The 22,791-nt window shown below is 35.2% G+C and overlaps 2 protein-coding genes across 3 annotated transcripts in view; one reads left to right on the top strand and one right to left on the bottom strand.

The window, feature by feature from the left end:
- Positions 1–3,077, top strand: part of LAMB1 (laminin subunit beta 1) — a 76,295-nt gene extending 73,218 nt beyond the window's left edge. For both annotated transcript variants that reach the window (XM_054692553.1, XM_037511608.1), the window contains exons 32-34: positions 1,349–1,525; positions 2,497–2,656; positions 2,810–3,077. In XM_054692553.1, the coding sequence (XP_054548528.1) occupies positions 1,349–1,525; positions 2,497–2,656; positions 2,810–2,946 (474 nt within the window). In that variant the 3' untranslated portion in view covers positions 2,947–3,077. The remainder of the gene's footprint in view (positions 1–1,348; positions 1,526–2,496; positions 2,657–2,809) is intronic.
- A 1,675-nt stretch (positions 3,078–4,752) lies between these two features.
- Positions 4,753–22,575, bottom strand: DLD (dihydrolipoamide dehydrogenase). The gene is made up of 14 exons (XM_037511605.2): positions 22,450–22,575; positions 20,931–21,009; positions 17,060–17,139; positions 16,493–16,561; positions 15,932–16,001; positions 14,422–14,522; positions 13,987–14,130; positions 13,477–13,578; positions 8,119–8,309; positions 7,344–7,514; positions 6,519–6,708; positions 6,079–6,216; positions 5,352–5,441; positions 4,753–5,258 (listed from the first exon to the last, which is right to left on the bottom strand). The coding sequence occupies exons 1-14, from the start codon at positions 22,486–22,488 to the stop codon at positions 5,193–5,195; spliced, it is 1,530 nt and encodes a 509-aa protein (XP_037367502.1). The 5' UTR covers positions 22,489–22,575; the 3' UTR covers positions 4,753–5,192.
- Between the last annotated feature and the right edge of the window lie 216 nt (positions 22,576–22,791).

The raw sequence follows: 22,791 nt of genomic DNA, 5'->3' as shown, positions 1-22,791 counted from the left end.
CAATTTTAGGAAAGTTCAGCTGTTTTATAAAACTAGCTTAAGAATTAATGATTCATCCAATGTCTACAGCATATACTTTGAAATTAGATTATTTCACTGCTTTATGTGGGCAGCCTTCTCAGGCCAACAACGCTTTAGCACTTAAAACCTGGAAGATCTTTTCAACTTTTTTTGTCCTACCAGTCAAGCCTTTCCTCCCCTAGTCTACTATTCTCAAAATGTTCACTTTTCCCTCTAAAATTTTGACCTTATATAGATGCTCCCTTCTTTAAAGTACTTATTCAAAAAATTAAAATTTTCCTGAATGTAAGTATTTCTTAGCAGACTATGTTCTAACCCTTTTAATATGGATTTTCCTAGGTTTTAAAATTTTTTCTTCTATTAAAACTTTAAGTTTATCCTGGTGGGTTACATTAAACTTATTAAGCCAATTAGAAAATAGTATAGGTGAGCAATTTTTGTTTTGGGGAAATGGGATAGAAAATGTTTTAGGTCAGTTAACAATTCTTTAATTGTGTTAATGATAGTAGTTAAATTCTTAGAAGATAAGCTAAGAATCCTTTGTTTTGAAATACTTAAACCAATGGGTCATTATAGACATATCCTAAAAATTTTTAAGTATGACATTGTTAAAGTCTATGGAATAGACCCATTCTTGAAGATCTTTTTTTTTTTTTAAGAGAAAACAAGTGCTTAGTGAAGCTGGTTCTTCTGTAATGGGCAGACAGCTTTGGCTACCTTTTAAAAATCAGGTTAATGATTATACTTGAAAAGAGATTGAATGTGAATTTCTGCCAGTTGCAATATTTTTCCCTAAAATAACAGATTTATACATTTCAGAGATCTGAAATATTCCTGATCTCCATGTCTTCAATCATTAGCTAGAAACAAATCACATTAACTTTCTAAAATACTAGGAGTGGAGGTTATTGCGTTTAAACATTTAGAGTTGATAGAAAAAACTAAAATTGGAGTTTATTTGGAAATGTGGATTTCCCTCGTCACATCTGCTTATTTGTGAACATTGTTAAGGCAAAGTTTGTGCTGTCCTTAAAATGGTTTCTCAAAACAATGAGTTGCCTGGGTATGGTTCTTAGATCATAAGGGAAAAATATGAATTTCAGCCTAGATTATATCTCATATATTAATTTCTAAAAAAGACACAGCAGACAAAGTTGTACAAAATGTAAGTTCAAGAAAGTTTTGTGTATTTTCAGTAATTTCTGTTTTTGTCCTATCACAAAATGGCTAGTAGACTTTTAAAATCTTCCTTTAAACCGTATCTGTAGCACTTCCTACCACTTCTTATATTATTGGCTTCCTGAATGACTGACATTCTACCTTTTAGATCGAGTCTGAAACTGCAGCTTCTGAAGAAACCTTGTTCAACGCCTCCCAGCGTATCAGTGAGCTAGAGAGGAATGTAGAAGAACTCAAGCGGAAGGCTGCCCAGAATTCTGAGGAGGCAGAATATATTGAAAAAGTAGCATATGATGTGAAGCAAAGTGCAGACAATGCTAAGAAGGTAAGTTATAACTTCACAGCTATGCCACTGAAATCATTTCTTCCTTGGAATTCACAAGGGACATGGACCTTACATGGCTATTTATCGGAGTCATCCCAAATGACCTCCTATGAAACAGTCTTTAGAGACACAGACAAAAAAGAATGGGAGTGGATATGAAAGCATCCAATAAGCATGACCTTAGGCCCTCAAATTCAAATCTGGATAAGTATTTAGAAAAATGAACTTAGAGGTAGAAGTCTTAAAAGAAGCTCGTGGTCCTGTAATTCAGATAGGAATATATCTGCATACAGTAATTACTTGGTCAGTTGCAAAAACTTTAAGCTTTTTCTATCTTATTTCAGAGAACAGGGAATCAGATATCACTTTCTGCACATGTCAAATTAATTGTTTTCACTTTTGATTGGAAGATGTATTTTTGCACAGATAATCACACACACAGTTTCTAAATTTGTGTGGACCAGGGTGTATTGAAGCTGTTACATTAACTTCCATAACTCCCTATTACTTAGGAAACAAAATTTTTAGGCATTAAACAAGAGTGACATCCCTCTATCTCTGGGTTGGGGAAAGAAAACAAAACTTGAGTACTGTGTCTATCTTTTCCACTATGGTTTGTAGTTTCCTGAAATAGCATTCTTATAGAGCATTCTGTGTAACTGTAACATTTAACTATAAAGGATTAGAACCACTAGACATGACGATCCTATTTTTTTAGTTAATCAAAAGAATCACTTGCAGCTATCTTTCCAAACTGACACCAAATCCTTACTCCTCACCCACCTATAAATATTCTACAGTATTACCTATCTTCCTTTCATTAGATCTGCCAAAATTTTAGCTCTGCTTAAGATCCAGATAATCCCCCTCCTTTAGAATAGTGTGCAAGTTAATATTCATGATCAAGCTTGCCATGATTATGAAACAGCTCTAACATTATTACCTCTTTGTGTCTGAATTTGGAACTGCAGTCTCTGGATGATGTACTTCATGGAAAGTATAAGAACGTAGAAAATTTAATTGCAATAAAAACTGAAGAGTCAGCTGGTGCCAGAAAGAAAGCTGAGATGCTACAAAATGAAGCAAAAACACTTTTGGCTCAAGCAAATAGCAAGCTACAACTGCTGCAAGGTATGTATGCTTTTTCACTTAGGCTCATATTTTCATAATTATTCACTGTGTCTCAGGCACTTAAATAGGACCCTATAGACACAAAAGATCAGTATTAGATTTTGAGATGATCATACTCTAAATATGTCAACTTTTTATTTTGATCTCCCACAGATTTAGAAAGAAAATATGAAGACAATCAAAAATATTTAGAGGACAGAGCTGAAGAATTAGTAAGACTGGAAGGAGAAGTCCGTTCACTCCTAAAAGATATAAGCCAGAAAGTTGCTGTTTACAGTACCTGCTTGTAACAAAGGAGGAAGGGCTTATGAAATGGCTGAAGTAACCAAAGTAAAACTGCTACCTTTAAAAAACTTAATACTCTTTAAAACTCATATTTAATATTTTTAATCACTTTTTATACTAAATAAAGTGCTTTTGTTATAAATATATTTAGTATAGTTCTTAACTTCATTGATACTTTTGCTGATTTAGTGTTTATAAGTTCTTTTAACAAAAAAATTTTTTATACTGCAGAGATTGAGTTGATAAATGTATTGCCTCCATAGACACCAAAATTTCCGTTGTACCTATAAATATGCTATTACTCATGTGTTGCTAGGTCAAAAATCTCCGCAAATCATCCCTGAAAATCAGTGGGATTCCCAACTGGAGATTAAAAGGAGGAAGAACATAGTCTCAGATACCTTCATTATATCAACAACTGCTTCAATCTCCAAAACTCCTTGCTCTAGGAAAAAAAACAAAAAAGCAGCAATTTCTAGAAAATCTAAGGGGAGTAAAAGTTGTGGTTTTTAACTGTTACTACCTAGAATAGGGTACTGGATAGAAAGGTTTACATTAAATTGGGCCAGAATTTATGGACATTCCCTTTCCAACTGAGCAGTCCAAGTACAGAATGATTCTCTATTTTATTTCACAACTAAAGATTTTCTATGATCTGTTAGGTAAGACCAAAATAATCATAATTTAAGCTACAGGTTGGTGACAATAGCTAAAATATATTGCCAGGCCTACTGGTTTTTTTTTTTACATATTCTTAAGGCAAGGAGATACTGTATACCACTTCACCATAACCCACACTCCAACACAGCTACATTTGAAGCTGGACCTGAGCAAGTTATGTAAACAGCTGAAATTTAAATAAGGGAAACTTATACTTCCCTTTGGTCCAAGGCAACTGTCACTTAGGCAGGAATCCGAAGAAGTAGCAAAATGGCTTCTGTAGATATTTAAACAAGTTTGATCAGGTAAGTGAAATGGACAAATAATTTAGCACCATCCCTTCACAGGCCAAGAAAATACTTACTGTCATTAACTGAACAAATGAAACTTGTTTTATACCTAGAACATCATTCCTACCCATACATACATATTTGCATTCTCTTAACTATTTCACTATTCCCTAAAGTAGGGAATATATTTGAGGTTTAAGTAAACTAACATTTAATAGGATACTGGAATTTCAGATTTAAAGAACTGCAACAGTCATGCAGCACATATCAGACCAATTCTCTTAACAATTACAGACTCCGAACAAAATATGTACTTTTAAAAAACAAAGTACTGAAGAATAACCATAGTCATGAAGAAAATGTTTCAAGAAATGATCATTTTAAATATCAATAAATACAATTTTATAGTACTCTCTAAAGAAAGAAGTTATTTTCCTAGTCAAGGATACTGGAAATCCATACAGGAAAGCATTCCTTTATGTTTCTTAAAAAGCATGTGCTGAAACACTTAGTATATATCACCAAAACAGAAATGCCTTAATGTACTGATGTTGAAAACACTTAACCTGGGCTGGTAAGAGCAATTAATAAAGGGTAATTATATACACTAGAGGTAGTCATAATAGAATTAGGGCCATCATCCTCTCAGAAGAACCAGTAAATGAATATTTAACACATGATTATTTCTGAATCTTCATTCCTCACAGTAATACACATGAGTCTCCATTTAATATTTGACTTTTGCAACTATACCTCCTTAATTTGGGTAACTGTAGAAACTTTAAAAATCTGAACTAATTCTACTTTAAACTGCAAGAATCTGGGGATTAAATAAAACAAGTGAGAGACCATCATTTTTATTTACATCAGTTCAGTTTATACATATTTGAATCTTATTCTAATTAGACTGACATCCAAGTTTAAAATAACTTGATCACCCTGCTTCAAACCCAGCTGTTCACCTATCATACTCCAGCTCCATCCATGTACATAAATCCAACTTGACATGAGAGAGAAAAGCTACTTAACGTAAATTTCATGAACTTGAACCTTCTGTCAACTGCATGAAAATAAGGGTTAATTTTCTGGGATGCTACCATAAGTAGCATTTTTCTGTACTATTAATGCATTGAAATAATAAATTTAAAACATAGATGAGATTATTCCATTCTGTCCAAACCTATTAAATACCTTCCAAGTTTCATAATTCAGTCCTAGAAACTCTTGCAGCTGTGAGCATTTCTGTTCAGAAATGTGACCTCTACAAAAGCTCGCAGGAAATTTCAGAGAAGTCTTCTAATTTAAAAGTTGATTGGTTTGCCAAATGATGCTGCCAGATTTGCTTCTCTAAAAGCTTCTGATAAGGTCTGCAAGAGAAGAAATTTAAAATTAAACCAAATTATTTGTGAGTCTGAAGGAAATTCAGATAGCCATTTATTCTGTATGCTGCTGTTAATTACCGGATGTGCATGACAGACTCTGGCTATGTCCTCACAGGATGCTCCATATTCCAAGGCAAGAGCAGCTTCATTTACCATTTCACCAGCACCCTTTAAAATAATAAATCAAGAACTAATTTTGTTTCCATGGCAATAAAACAACTGTACCCTATTAGACTATGTTGGCTGTTGGGAGAAATTAACAGCCTCCAATCAGGAAAATTATAAGAAGAAAGGTGGCAGTTGGTCTGGATTCAAATCCTATACCTCAAACACTAACTGGAGGGCACAGGGTAGATTTAGTGGTAGAAAAGGCTTTTTTTCTTAGACATCTGAAGGAAGATCTGAAAAATAGGGAGCCAGACATGCAAAAATCTGGAGACATTTTACGCAGGCATTTTAGGTACTATAAGTGCAAAAACCCTAAAATGGAAACAAGTTTGGCCTACGATGGACTGAAGTGAGATCAGAAAGGTAGTCGAGAAAGACTTAGTGGGGGCCTGCAGAGCTGAAAAGCAAAAAGAACCACTGAAAAGTTTTAAGCATGCATAGGGTCTCGCATATGTTTTAATCTTAGTTGGACTATGGAAAGTAAATGATAGGGTAGGTAACACAGTGCTGTTGGTACACGACTAAAAATTACAAACTTGAATTGGTATATAATAAAGCATGTGAACACCAGGTGATTTTACATAAATAGCAGTGCTTTCCAAAAACCCACATGGACTTCTGGTTTTACAATACTCACCGGTCCCAGAATATGTGCTCCCAATACTCTGTCTGTAGATTTCTGCCCAAGAATCTTCACCATGCCATCCGTGTCAGCATTTGTCTTAGCTCTGCTGTTAGCAGCAAATGGGAATTTCCCAACTTTGTACTCAATACCCTGTGAGAGACAGAAAAGCTCTGAAAAAGTTCATTCACACTGGTGAAATCGTACGCCACTTACGTAGAAAATAAATCCTAAGATGGTGTTTCTTCACATCAAGACCAAAGTGCTTGGTAATGAAATATTTGGGATATAAACATAAGCAACTATTGACACATATGGATATATTTCAAAACCAAATATAGAAGTTTTGGAATAGTCTTTGAATACAGGCAAAAATGCCATAGTAAAATGACTCAGTACTAGTGTCATTAGCTCAATTAACACATTGGAGTAAAACCACCCTCATTCAGAATTACCTCCTCTTTCAACTGCTCTTCAGATTTGCCAACCCATGCAACTTCAGGGTGTGTATAAATCACTGATGGTACACAATTGTAGTCGATGTGTACAGCGCCACCCGCCATTCCTTCAACACAGATAATGCCTTCATCCTCTGCTTTGTGTGCCAACATTGGACCAGCAACCACATCACCAATTGCATAAATACTACCAGAGATCAAAAGAAACAAAGTTGAACTTCTAAAATCACATACTCTCATTCAGTTATGCTGTCATAACAAAAATATATTTCTTTATGATGATTTATTCACTAGAAATTTATATTTAAATTTCATCTTTGGGTAATGAAAAAACTCCTAAGTTTTGTTTTGTTTCTAGTCTTTTTCTCAGAGGTGTGAGGTGGTATTTCAATGTGGTTTTGAGTTTGTTATTCTTCCCCAAAGCTAATGCAGTTTTTTCAGCATAACAAAAGTCTTTTTTCGGGCCTCCCCTGTGACGCAGGCAGTTGAGCACAGTGCTGTGAAGCTGTCTGCAGCCTCTGCAGTGCCGGTTCAATCCCCGACGGCCTCAGAGCAACCCACATGGCACAGCAGACCTCTCCTGTCTCACCCGCTGCTCCCCTCAGCAGTGTATTTCGTCAGTCTGCCTGTTCTGTCCCCCACTCTGTCTCTGGTGAATTCTCTCACCCTCCCACACATCTGGCCTATACCCTGGTTCTTGTATAAATAAATAAATCTTAAAAAAAAAAGTGGTCAATTCAGTATTTAAAAAAAAAGTCTCATTTTCAAAATATTATTTGAAATTTTAAAATTATTGAAAACACAGGTAATTGTTCAACTTACTTTGGAATTTTAGTTTGGAATCTGGTATTAACTGGAATTCTACCCCTAGGATCCAATTCAATTCCAAGTTGTTCTAGTCCCAAATTCTGAGTAAAGGGTCGTCGGCCAATGCAAACCAAGAGTACATCACAAGTGATAACTTCAGCTTTATCACCAGAAGCAGCTTCAATACTAGACAATTAACAGTACAACTGTTAAACACACCTCAACATAAACATACATCTATATAAATATTTGCTAGACTTAGAAATTTAAGACCTGACATTTCTCAAGTGCTAGTGATACTTGTAACAATGTTTATTTTCCTATAAACATAAAGGTCAGGCGATGACAAAAATATACATAGCTTCTAGAACTCTATCATGAAAAACTCACAAAAAAGGCAGATAACATGAATTAAGAGCAAAGGTCTTAGGATCAAAAAGATTCGTTCAAGTCACCAGTTGTGTGACCTTAAAATTGTATAATTACTTCAAGTATTAGTAGCGTTCCAAGTACATAATGAGCAACCTAATATCACGAATTTCCCCATATCTTCCTAAAAATATTTTAAATTTTCTGTATGTTGGGAGTGTAAATTTTTTCTGAATGTATACAATGACAGAGGACATTATAAAAATGAGAACAATGGGTTAATTTTTCTAGCATCCACTTAATCCTTAGTTATATGAAGCAGTAAGGTACTCTTTTTTTCAGTCACAAAAAAAAAAAATCTTCGCATGTTTTCCTCAACACACAAACAAGGATATATCAACAATAAATGTAGCATACTTACGAAACATCAATTTTTCCATCTGACTTCTTGGTGGCACCAGTAACTTTTGTATTCAATTTAAATTTAAATCCTTGTTTCTGAAGGATGCGTTGAAAGTTTTTAGATATCTCCATATCAATTCCAACTCCACCAACATGACCCAAAAATTCAACTGCTGTCACATCTGCACCAAGTCTTTGCCAAACTGATCCCTACAAATAACAATTAGGAAATTTTAATAAAAATTGTAAGTAAATGTTTCCTAAATCACCTTAAATTTAGTTAAGATATTGTCAATATGCTCCTCTGAGAAGCTTTAAGATGTAAAATTAACACTGGTTAATATGTGTAACTTCATATATTTACTCATTCATTCCAACACTTATTGAGTATCTGCAATATCCTAGGTACCACTATCAGTGCTAGGCACACATTACTGAACAAAACAGTGCCCTTGAAGACTTGAAATTCTGATAGAGGAGACAGATAAAAATGAAAATGCACAGGACAACAAAGTATTACAAGAAAATTAAAGCAGGAATTAGAACCAGAACTACTGAAATAAGAGTAACTATAATTTTACATAGTGTGGTCAGGGGAAGGCCTCACTAGAGGAATGACATGTGTACAAAGACTTGGAGAAAATGAACTATACAGGCAACTGGGGGACACTGGTCCAGGAGTAAGAAGGCAGCAGTGGGAAAGAAGGTCCAGAGGGAAAGAAGTAACCATTAATATTATGAAATATTTACTTTTTCATTCAAATTATTATTTAAACTGAACTTTTTTAACAGTTAAATTCTAACTGTATACAGTTAAATATGAAAAACGCTGAATATTATCACTTGCAAAAATTTATATTAAAAACATCTGGTAATTTAAAATTTACCATGAGAATTTACCTTTCCTATTTGTTAGATCTGTGCATTCATTTTAAAAGTTTCATGAATTTCTTGAAAGCTAACATAACTAGAGTCAGTAGAATGACACTAAAAATTCGTCTAACAAGTTTATACAACTTAATTTAAATTGGATCATGAACCTAAATGTAAAGCCCAAGATTATAACCATTCCAGAAGTGTTATTAAATCAACTCTCTTATACTCACATGAGTGAATCTTTTTGTGACATTGCATTAGGCAAAAATTTCTCCTATACAAAGCCAAAAGCAGAAACCGTGAAGGAAAAAAGATAAACTGGACTGCATCAAAAATAAAAACTTCTCCACGCAGACCTCTCCTGCCGCCCGCTGCTCCCCTCAGCAGTGTACTTCAGTCTGCCTGCTCTGCTCTCCCCTCTGGCTCTGGTGAATTCTGCACCCTCCAGCACTTCCGACTGTACCCAGTGCTTGTATAAATAAATAAATAAATCGGAAAAAAAAAATTAAAAAAAAAGTGGCCCTCCCCAGTGACACAGCGGTTGAGCGCTGGGTTGCAAAGCTGCCCACAGCCTCTGCAGTGCCGGTTTGATACCCGGCCGCCAGGCGAGGGTCCCACATGGTGCGCATACCTCTCCTGCCACCCGCTGCTCCCCTCAGCAGTGTACTTAGTCAGTCTGCCTGCTCTGCTCTCTGCTCTGGCAAATTCTTGCACCATCCCGTGCTTCCGACTGTACCCAGTGCTTGCATAAATAAATAAACAAATAAATAAATAGGGAAAAAATTTAAAAAAATAAAAACTTCTCTTCAAAAAATTATTAAAAAGAAAAAGATGTCATAGACTGGGAAAATAGATTACTTAAGAACTCACAAAAGTAAACAAGCACAATAAAAACAAAATATTTAAACAGGCATTTCATCAAAGGAGATAAAGAGATGGCAAAGAAGCAAATAAAAGACACTTAACATTGCAAGCCACTCAGAGAAAAGCAAATTACAACCACAAGACTACAAGAAACCAATTTTAAATTAAACAGCTCAAATTAGAAAAGTCAACACCACCAACCACTGGCGAGGAAGCAGAGCAAATGAAACTTAAACTGCTGGTGGGATTGTAAAATAGTACAGCCACTCTGAAAGACTTCCTCGAAAGGCTTAACAGAATTTACCATTTGACCTAACAAACTTGTAGGTATATACTCCAGAGAAGTGAAAATGGATGCCCACACAAAAACTTGTACACAAATATTTGTAGCATTATTCATAACGGTCCCAAAGTAAAAACAATGCAAGTGCCCATCAACTGATGGATGAATAAACAAAATGCACTATATCCACAGAATGAAATATTTACCCACAAAAAGAAATGAAGTATTTAACATCAAGAAAAAAAGCTCAGAGCTTCAAGAAATGAAGCTACCTTGAGAATGTTATCCTAAATGAAAGAAGCAAGACACGAATGGCACATATTTATTATATGATTCTATTTGTATGAAATGTTCAGAATAGACAAATCCTATTAAACTCTGGGAGATTAGTGGTTTCCCAGAACAAGGGGAAAGGACAATGTGGAGTGAGTGCTATGGGCACGGGATTTCTTTTGGGGGTAACAAAAACTTTCTGGAATTAGACAGTGATGACAGCTGCACACCTTTGTGAATACACTAAAAAAATCACTGAATTTTAAACTTTAAAAGTATGAACTACATGACATGTGAATTACATCTCAAAAAGTTGAAAAAACCTGAATTGGGATTTTCAGAAATAGTTAAGAATATGTATGTAAGCAGCATTATCTTAAAGTCTATAATTCAAACTAGGAATGCAATACAGTGCCCTACTCTTGGAAAATTGGTTTCAAAATCCTTAGACTTTAGATGTAATCTTTAGACTTCAAAAATAGCTACCATTTATGTAAATATATTAGATGCCAGACACTGTTATGTGTTTTAAATATACTACCTTCATAAATTCAAAAAATAATGCTGTAAGGCTGCTTTTCCTAATCCCATGTTTATGATCAATCAGCTAGTTCAGAGAGACTCAATTTGTTAATGACAAAGTCTTTAAGAGACAAAACTGAAAATCAAATTTAAACATCATTCTGAAAACCTATGTTCTTTAGCACCACATGAAATTGGAATGGAAGAAGGTAAACTGCAAAAATAAAGTTATGTGACTAGCCTTTCTAAAAGACATGTATGACTGCACAGTAAGTTCTCTAATAAGCTTATATTTTTAAAAACACATGTAAAAACTAAATACAATAATATATATATATATATATATATAGGAAACCTAAATAAGGGACCAGGAAAAGAACTAATTATAATAAAGTAAAAATCAAAATCAAAAACAAGCAACTATAAACCAGGACACACTATGGTGGGGGGGGGGGAAAGGCAGGAATGGGAGGAGGAAGTAGGATATCAAAACAAGGGGGTGGGAATTGTATGGGGACTATAACCAAGATGAAAATGCATACATTGTGCAAAAATGAAAAATGATGTAAAAAATATATAAAAAAAACCTAAATACAGTAATAGACAACTAAAAATTATACAATTTCAATATGTTTGAAATTACCCAAGGCTTGTTAAAAAAAAAAAAGTATAAGTTTTCCTTTTTTCTTCTGTGTTTTATCTATCTATGAGAACATATTTCAAAATGTAATAGAGAAAATATCACTAAGAAGTAAGAAGTGATGCCCAAGATAAGAACAACTAGTTCTTAGTTCTATTGATGAGTTAACTACTCAAGCAGATTAGATGACAGAATTTGATAACCTTGACACACACTGTCCATGCAAGCTGGAACTTAATTAGCCTAAGAGAACAGCCAAAGGTGGGAGATCGCAAATATGACGTAAATTAACAAAAACGGAATGGATTCTGAAATGTACAACAGACATCAATCCCTGCTAAATACTCTAGGAGAGTGTTGAACCTTAAACACTCCATTTGACAGTCATTGAACACTACAAGTGTTCCAAAGGGTCATGTAAACTTCTCTGATTTTATTTTCTGAACTGGCAAATGTAGTATAAATTATCAATAGGTGTTCAAAAAATTTTTTCTACGATGTCCTTGTAGATAAGACGGAGAAACAGAGATGGATCAATGGAGATTCAAAGATGTTATTAACAGGTTCAATATTGTCATGCCAGGTGGCATTCAATACTTTCTACTAACAAAATGAATGATACCAGAGAAAGCTTAAGAAATTTTAGGTCAGATCACATGAAGGGACCAAATGCCTTCATTAACATACTCCCCAAAATCTGAGGTACACAAAGAAAGAAAAACCAGATAAATATAAGAATGAAGAATCAAGATTAAAAAAATAGATTGAGGGCCTCCACTGGTGGCACAGTGGTTGAGCGTTGGGTTACAAGGCTGCCTGCAGCCTCCGCAGCGCCGGTTTGTTTCCCAGCCACCGGCGAGGGTCCCACCAAAAAAAAAAATATGAAATAATGGGTGCAAAGAAGATCAAGTTCAGTAAGAATTAAGGTTCAAAATCCTTTTTGTAGATTTAAAAACATCAGAATTCCTCAAACAAAAGATGTGAGGTTTTTAAGTGACCACAAGCTCAATGTGTACTTTTTCAAAAGGAGGGGAGAAGAACCTTGATTTTAATCATAAGAGAGTAAAAGTAAATTATGCATAGCAAAAGAGGTACTCTCCTCAATGAGCAATATTATGTTTAGCTTCAAATAACACAAGTGTTCCTGATAGAATGGACACAATCAAAAGTCTCATGATAAAATGGATTTAGCTCGGTATGAGACCTAATACTAAGCATTAAGAAAAGCAATGGAGATTCAAATATAAATAAAACACCATCTCTGCCTTCCAGGAGCTTATAGTCTTGCAGGAAAGAAAGATATAAAAAAATGCAATATTTTGCTATTAATAGGTACTACAAAAAAGTACACATTATTCTAACAACTCAAAGCAGAAAAGACTAACTTTCTTATGTCTTCACTGAAAATAAAACTTCTAGGCTGATGTTTTAAGCTGATTTTTGAAAGGTATTTATTTTATCAACAAATGTTTATTAAGTAGTAGTAGTAACAAGTTAATAAGTGAGAACACATATCAGCCACCAAGCTAGATGCTGATGACAGAAATGAAACAGCCATAATCTCTGCCCTCAAGGACTCTGATTTAATGAGAGACAAGTGAACAAGTAGTATCAAGAAAGTGTGATAAATACTATAACAAGACATACAAGATAAAAATACAACATTTGAAAAAAATTTCATCTAGTTCTAAGGAACAGGAAGGGTAGAAAACACAGGAAAGCAGATTTCAAAATAAGAGAACATTCTAATGACTGAAGGTTACATAAGTGGGTTGGTGTTGCAAATTCTGTTATTACTATAAGTGTTTAAGGAAAACTAAATACCAATGTGCCTATAATGTTATTCAAAGAATCAGAAGATACCATTAAGTTCCTTCCAATTCCAAGGAGATAATAAAAGAGAAGCAACCATCACTTACCAATTCTACACCTATTACTCCTGCACCAATGACAACCATCTTTTCAGGAACTTTTTTCAAAGATAAAGCTCCTGTAGACGATACAATTGTATCTTCATCAATCTGTAATAAAAACCCCCAAAATTATTTAGGAAAACCTTTATAAACTGATCTCACTCAGCATAAGCACTAAAAATACTGTCATTTATTTATTTTGAAGTATCTATGACTTCTATCCAATTTCATCAAATCCCATTAAAAATGTTAAGATTTATCACTCAGCATTTCAAAAGGAAATGGTCAATTTTAACTTGATATTGAACTCAATTATATCTTAATATCAAGTGTTACCTTTCTAGTAAAATAAATAAATAAATAAATCACTGCAGAATAAAGACAGGCAACTTCCCAAACCTCAATGACTGACAATGGAGTGTATCAGTGAGAAATCTACTTGCAAGTAGCATGAATAAAGTAGTTTCTAAAATGTACTTCCAAAGGAAGGCTGTAACAATTGTAAAAAGTCAATACCGTGATTCCAGGAAAAGGAGTAACTTCTGAACCGGTAGCTATAAGAATATTCTTTGTGTCAATAACTTGAGTGCCGCCATCAGCTTTTGTAGCAGTGACCTGATTTTTGCCGGTTATCTTCCCAAATCCATTTACGTGAACAACCTTCATAAAATGTTTACAAAGTTACAAACTTTAAAACATTTTGGATAAACAAATATTATTAGAGGAAAAATACTCAACAATATATACAATATAAAGTACTTCCATATTTAGTAATGCTACAGATGGAGCAGCAAAAATTTTGTTACATACGTCAGCAAAATCTATCTTAGGTTAGCATCCTGTTTTAGATTAATTATCTCCCACCAGTCAAGTTATAATAGCAAAACTCCTTCAGCATGAGGCAATGTTTAATGTGTTTATGAAATGAAGCAGAATTCTGAAGTAACTAACCTTATTCTGTTTGAATAAGTGAGCAATTCCACCCGTTAAAGCTTTCACTGCGGTACTCTTCTGCTCCATCATTTTCTCTAAATTCAAGCGAACTTCAGACACTGTAATTTATTAAATAAATCTTTAGCATTAGTAAATTCATGAAGTACTTGTATAATGTTTCACTAATCTGATCTGGAAATTGTAAGCCTAATGCTTACAAAACTATATAAAAGACTATTAAAATTTTTTAATTTAATAACTAATATAAAAAGTCCACTTCAGGAAAAGTGCAGTCCAAACTAAAACATTGTATCCCAATTTAACAACATATTCACCAAGTATCTTGTGATGACTATATGCCTGGAAGAGGTTTAAGTAGAAATAGTTAAGTAAAACATCACCTGCAATTTTTTTTTTTTTTGAGATGGGAATTGTCATCTTTATTCTCTTTTGTTTTCTTTCTAAAGATTTATTTATTTATGCATACAAGAACTGGGGTACAAGCCAGAGGTGTGGGGGTTAGAGGATTCACTAGAGACGGAGTAGGGAGCAGAACAGGTAGATTGACTGAAATACACTGCTGAGGGAGCAGCGATCATCTGCAATTTTAAATAAAGGGAGGTGCTAAACTTCATGAAGCAAAAACTGATAAAATTATACCCCTGAACATTTCAAATACAGAAGCTTAATGAGCGAGTCAATTAGATTTTAATCACCCATTTAACTCAGAAGAGAATCTAAAGGCACAATAAAAAAAAATCATCTCAATAATAAACTTTAGAAGAAAGGTATCTTACTAATCAGCTCAAGCCACCAATACTTATCTTAGAGATGAAGAAACGGACTCAGATTTTGATTTACTTAAAAATCAGAGTCTTATTTACAATGTAGATCTTCTGACTAACCCTCCATCTTCTTTTCTTACCAAGAAAAGTGGACTTCGTTTCAACTTTTCACCTAGTTCAATATAGTAACTGCTTTAGTCTATATATACCACCTTTTCCCACAGGTTGGCCTACCCTACAGCCTACTATTTTAGAAACCTACTGCTATAAAGAAATAAAGGAAAATTAACAGCCAGTCTTCCTACCAATACCATTCTGGATGTGTCTGTCAGCAACAACAATTAAAGAGAAAGGATGAAATAAAAACAGCCCAAAAAGAAAGGCAAGAGACAAAACAAACCAAATCAAAATGTTACGAAATGTCCTTTTCTGCTATGCCAAATTCCTATCTACATGGCAATTTCCACAATCAACAACTTACACAGACCTTCCTACCTTTCTTATTATCTACCCATAGCACTCAGGAATCCAGCCTCCTACCCTCAAGTGATCTTGATGTTTCATGATTCTTCTCTTTTACACACACACACACACACTCACTCACTCCTCTCTCTCTCTCTCCCCCTACCCTTCCCACCCCCTCCCCCCACACACACTCAAAGTAGATTTCAGGCAAAACTGGCAAAGGAAGAATAGTTAAGTATGACTGGTAATATTGCTAAATTTAAGAAAAGTATACTTACTTTCAATTCCCCTAGATGCAAAATCTTTTCCATGGGCCATATGGTAATAATGAGAATTATTTAACAAAGCCTAAAGGAAATAAAAAGATGTTAATAAACACACTACAGACAGGCAAAAAACACTTATAAAATTACATTATCTACATAGAATATTCTATATGGCTACAATTTTTTATGTCATTAACCTAAAACGACGACATAAAAAACATTCAACAAACAAGAATGAAAAACAAAACATCTTTCTTTAAAAGAGTAGGTACACATTTTAAGGGTGGCAGGTGAAAAAGGCAGTCATTTTTGTATACATAAAGAACCTAAATGAAAAACTTACTACCTATCATTTTTTTTTTTACTGGTAAAAGAAAGCTAAAGAGAAAAAAATGGAACATCAAAGTCTGTATGAATGGAAAGGCTAGATATTCTGAAACAAGGAAAGTAATTTTTTTTTAATCATCCATGGGTTATTTTTTGATAACTACTGGTCTAATATCTTAATCTCAATACATCTTTCTAGTTGGTGGCTAGTGAAATAATCTCTGCCTGTACAGATTATATGCTCACCTTAGAAGGAATACAACCAACATTCAAGCATGTTCCACCCAGTGTTTCATTTTTCTCAACGCAGACTGTCTACAACCAAAGAAAACATCATTTAACTGAATATAACCTGCAATGTTTCATTCCACTAAAATTTCAAATTAAGACATTTCTTCTATAAAAGAAGTTGTTCAAGATGTGTTTATAAAAATGAAATATAGTCCTTTATAACTTACCATTTGAATAAACTCAAGCTAACGCACCAAGAAGTACATTATTCTAAAAGAATTTTTTTTTGGGGGGGGGGTTAACATTACCAAGTACATGCTTTTAATTCTATTACTATATCTTCACAAAGTGTGGCTTAGAAGTGAAACATAAAATATACTGAAAGGAGGCGACAAGTAAAGAACTTCACTTTCCATTTCGTAAGAATACTACAGCTGAATGCACCCTTTCTTCACCTCAGGCTTAAATACAATTTGTAGAATTAAGAAATTTACATCATTTACCTACAAAGTATTTTGTGAAAATGATTTAACTCTTCCCAAATAAAAATGAATCAAAACCTACTTTGAATCTGAACCTTACCTTGAAGCCTAGCTGGGCAGCTTTAATAGCAGCAACATATCCTCCAGGACCAGAACCTATCACTGTTACATCAGCATCAACTACAATAAAAGCAAATTGATTTGTATATGCTTAATATTGACCAAAAACAGTACATTATGAAACATATAAAATAATTTTTAAAACCTCCCAGAAAATGCACATAACCAGCATTTTCTGCACAGCACTATTTTATTCCTGGTGCTTAATGTTCTTTGCTCTAACTGAAACGGCAGAAATGGTACAGATTTTTAAATTTCATTTTCTCTTTGTTCATTTAGCACATGGAAATACACTTTAGCTCTGTATACACGGACCTTGTTAATAAATAAGTCTGATTACTCCCAATCTCCTCAACCCAAGTGCAAATAAATTAAAAAGACTTTTACAAGTTAGGAGACTCTCCCTTCTCCCCTCCACTGTCCTCACAACCCAACTACTCTAGCACTTAGCAGTATAACAGTTTCATATAGTTTCATGTCAGATTCTCAAAACTTCCTGTGAGGAAGGTAAGGATGATGTATGCATACCTGACATTTCATATACAAAACCAAGGTTCAGAGAGGTTAACTTGCCCAAGGTAATCCAGCAAGCAAGCAGGAGAGACAAAAGTAAAGCTTATTGTCTCTACTTCTGGTTGTCTTTCCATTATTCAATATGATTCTATTCCTTAACTTTAACTATCATAAACTAAAATCCCCAAGAGCAATAATCAAGCTTTATGTTTACTTTATTGTTGGCAATTTTCATTTCTTATCTCCCCTCCCTCCAAAAAACACTAGGGAAAGAGTACTACTATCATAAAAACCTTTCTTTGCCTGCCTGAGCAGAATCATAGAACCTCTGTGTTAGAAAATGTGTTAGAAAATAAAGAAATTATCCAACTTAATTACCTACAAAGCCTAAAGATTCATCTTATTGAGTAAATGAAAGAACTGATTCTCCTTGGTTATATCAGATGATACACAAGACTACTTGGTATGTGAAAAAAGGATTGCTTCAATTGTACTGATCCATTTGTGCCTATTGGCAATACTGCCTAACTCACTGATCATATTCATAATTAAGCATATAATAAAATGTATTTCTATTTTCAAATGAGCTACACAATGTCTCTTACTTTGGTTCTAATTTTAATTTGTTATATACACATGCATATAAAATGTGTGTATACATACACACAGTAAAATCTAAAGATTATATAGTAATTTGGGAAATAAACCCCAAGTTTTCCCACTTTATTTAAATTTTTCAATAAACATGTGTTTAATGAGAGATGATAAAATTTCAGCCAAAAAACGTTTTTTAGCATTTTCTCATTAAAATAAATAGGTGTATTGAAAAAATTTAAACAGAAAAATGGGAAAACTTGATTTTTATTTTCCAAATTACTATATAATCTGTTATTTTTTTAACTAGAGAAAAATACCAAAAACTCAAAATGAGTCACCTCTCACTGAAGGTACATTTAGTACCGGTGTACCATCCCATCAGAATACTGCTGAAGTGCTAGAAAGCACAAAAATGAAGTAGCCTTCCTATATGCAAACAATCAGTCTGAAGAGGAAGAAGAAGGTTTTAAGAAAACCATCCCATTTGTAACTGTCCTCACCACCCCCCAAATGAAATAACTAGGAATAAACCTAACAAAGGAGATAAAAGATTTATACAAGGAAAAAAAAAAAAACATTGTTAAAAGAAATAGATTTGACAGCTAAAAACACAGGAGGTTGTTATCCAGTGAAAAACCTTCAAAAATAAGCAGTAATTTAGGGGAAGTATACCTATGTGCGCAATTTACTTTGAAATACACAATCTATACAAGCTACACCTTGTTTTGTTCATTGCTGATTCCAACAAACTAGCTCAACAACTAGCACTTACTAGATATTCTGCATCTTTGCAATTATGAGTGAATAAACATAAAAAGAATGAGTAAATGGATGAATGTGGAAGATGAATGATTAAGCGCTACAAGTCTGGTCTTATGAACTGGAAGGACAGCATTAATAACACACAGTCCTTTTGAAATCTTGATGAACTTTGATCATGATATTCAAACATCTCCCAGATGTCGTAATAAGATCTATATCATAACTCCTCAAGTTGGCCAACTAATACTCACCCAAGAAAGCAGACCAAATAGAACATTAAAAGCGGGCTTCAGAATGAGTATTTTCTATGCTCTCATTACTGGAAAACTTCTCCAGGACTCAACTTCTCGATTTAAAAAATGGTGAAAATAGCAGCACATGTCTTATAGGATGGCCACACAGATTAATCACAAAGTGCCTGAGACAGAGCAAGCCTTCATTGTATCAGTTCTTGCAGCTGTTGGGGACTTATTTTGTATCGGGCAACATACTGAATGCTTGTGAGATAGAGTACTAACTCAGACAGACATGGTACCAAGGTTCTTCATTTATTAATAATATGTACAAAATATCTGTTGTACCATTTTGGGCACTACATAGCCACAGTTCTTACCCTAATGAAGTATGCGTTCTTTGAAGAAAAGACAGGCATTAAATAAATACTTTGGGTGAGTATGTTTGTAAAATGCATGGTACTTTATCCAACCAAAGACTTTACTACACCCTGTATCTACATGGGTACCAAGAGATTTACAATTTACTCGAAGTCAAGGGATCACTAAAGCTGTTTGATTCATAAGCACTTGACTAGTCTTGTTCCACTAAAATTTAATTTCTTACTCAGGAACTAGCTGGCAAACAGAAGGCACTGAATAAATTTTTCCTGAATGATTCCAAAGGTTCAGATTTAGCCTTCAACAGTCTTTAATTATATACACTTTTTCTGTTGTGTGAGTTGAGAAGAATTCTAATACTCCCAGTCAACAAAAGAGGCAAAGGATTTAATGTTAATTATTATCTCAACAATTATTATCTCAACTTTGTCTCTTTAAAAAGAGACTAAAATATTCAAGGATTTCTAGGACTAAAATATTCAAAATGTTATAGTTATACGTCCTTGGTACTCAAAGGTCACCATTAACTTCCTGCTTTAAATAATAAAAAAAAAAAAAACAAACCCACATATCCTTTATAGAAACTTCAAGAACTTAAAAGAGTATAAAGAAGAAAATACCCCCAATTCATAACCTAATTTCAGGTGTATCCTTCAGGACTTTAAAGATCATCAAGATTTTCATTCAGGATTTCAAAAAAGTCACCTCACCATTCTAAACAATGTTAAGCAATCAATATACTCAACTGACCCAGCAGACAGAATTAACTTTATAAATGTAAACATGTGAAATCATTCCCTACTCAAAACCCTTCAGTGGTTTCCTATCAAATCTGGAACAAAATACAAATTCCTTGGGTTGGCTTATAAAACCATTCATAATCTGACCTCTAGCTCTGATTTTACATTCTGTATGTCTCTGCCCAAGCCACATCAACCTTCTTGCAAATTCCTTAAAACTCACAATTCTTACCTCAGACCTTTCTCACTGCTGTTTCCTCTGCCTGAAATAACCTTCTCATTCCCTCACTTCACTCAGGTCTTTCCTAAAACATGTCAGAAAAGATTTGACACCCTATCTAAAATGTCTCTTTTCCTCCCACTTACCTCTTTTCAATTATTTCCCAATATATTTACCTGTATGTCTTTTATCACCAGACTATAAGTTCCATAAGAGCAGGGTTTTGCCTTGTTCACCGCCTGGAACACACTAGTGCTCATAAACATTTAAGTGACTATAAGAACAAATGAATACTAACACAGGTTACTTTACCATTAGTTACTATAATATTCACTTGCTATGACACTCAAACACAAAGGAACTATGAACTAATTTGAGAAAAAAACTGTTTTACTATTTACTTACTTGGTTGATCGGCATAAGTTCTCAGAGGCACTGCAGAAACTCCTTGTAGGCCATGAGATATTCGATTAAAATGGCCCCTCTGGAAGAAAGAGAATGTTCCTATTATGTAAAACATGGAAATGAAAAAGGTGACTGTGGGCAAATGTCTTAAGCACTGATTATGAATGTATCTTCTGTTGTCCCAGGTAGGTTACATGTAAATTCTTCCACTTTGGTAACAATTATTTTAACTTTCCAACTTCAGTTTGCTACACTATCTTTTTATTAGGAATACTCAACAAACCATGTCATATTTAACCTAATAAAAAATGGATTCAATGGCGTTCATTAAATTTTCAGAAAGCATGGCCAATTTTCAGTGCCAGGGATCATTTTAATGTCATAATTAAAGCTCTTAAAAGTTCTAACTTAAACTAGAATCTGTATCATGACAATCCTTTCATTTGTAATTATTGTTTCCCATCTCTTTTCTACCATGCACGATCTATGAACTTGTCCTGAGCCTTAACTAGGAACAGCAAACTAGACAAGGTAACTTAGGGAAATATATCTGATAGCTCACAGTCAAGTATCACAGCTTTATAAACTGCATCCTATCTTTACAACCACCTCTAAATATCCGTATTTCATAAGTACAGTGAAGCACAAAGAAACAAAGCAGGCAGCTATCAAAGCAGGGAAATGAAAGGCAGTTACAATGTGCATTGTACATAATCTCTATTCCAAGGCAATTCTTGCACCTGAGGTCAGACAGAACAAAACGCGGCAGATTAAACGTCAGTCCTGAGTTCCAGCTCTCCCTCTCACTTCTGGCATGTTGTATTAACTCTCGGGACCACAAGTTCCTCATCTTTAAATGAAAGGTGTCTGATGGCTGCATTATCTATTAGGTCGTCAACAATACGTGGCCCAGCCACGATTCCACACACACGCAATCTGGCTGTATTTTAGTAAGTAGGTGAAGAGGGAAAGTAGTCTTCACGCTAACCTGCCGCAATTAAAAATACAAGCCTCTAAGAGCAAAAACAAAGGACATGAGCTTGTATCTACCGAACACTGACGGGACCTTAGAAGAATTCCTAGGGCTACCAGTTGGGCCTGACCTGAATCTTTCAAACGCGGGGCCCAAGGTTACCTGCCTACTGCACACGGTTCGGTCACTCAGGTGAAGGGAGTGAGATAAGAACCAGACCCCAGAGCACAGGAGCGGCTGACACTTCCTCCACCAGGGTGGAGAGGCCTAAGTATGACCCGCATGCCCCGCGGCCCAGGTCTGGAAGTGGAGTGTGTGTGACTGCTGGCAGACCGTTATGCAGCCGCACCGGCTCTCCACAGCCGGGGTCTTTACTTCCGAGCCGCGGCCTGGGCCGAGCGGGTTCCGCGGCGCAGCCTGGGGTGGTCCCCGTAAGGCCTCCGGCCTCTCCCACCCCACCGGGTAGGCCGCGTCCCGGGCGCTGTCAGCCGTCGGCCCGCCCCTGTGACTCCGGCTCAGCACGACCCCTCCCCGATCGGCCCTCACCTTGGCCAGGGAGCAGTACACGCGACTCCAGCTCTGCATCTCGCCGCTCTCCTCTCCTTTCCGCCAAAGCTTTCACCTCCGCCTAGCGCCTCCGCCGCCTCGCCAAGGTCTCCCCGCCCTGCGCATGCACAGCGCCGCTGACGTAATAGGCCGCGACCAGAGCGATTGGCCCGCGCGACCCCACCGGAAGAGGCGTTCCCGGCCTACTCGGCGTCGTACGCGGTCGTAAAGAGCCCGGCGCTTTGCGGCAGCTGGGCTTGAGGGACTGTTTAAGTGGGTGATTTGAAAGTGTTCGAACCTATTTTTTAATTATTTATTTATTTTTTACATTTTTATATATTT

This window comes from Talpa occidentalis, unplaced genomic scaffold, assembly GCF_014898055.3.
Source record: "Talpa occidentalis isolate TD23 unplaced genomic scaffold, MPIMG_talOcc4v2.1, whole genome shotgun sequence".
Classification (NCBI taxonomy): domain Eukaryota; kingdom Metazoa; phylum Chordata; class Mammalia; order Eulipotyphla; family Talpidae; genus Talpa; species Talpa occidentalis.
Note: the sequence above shows the minus strand (reverse complement) of the source record. Positions and strands in the feature narration are given on the sequence as shown.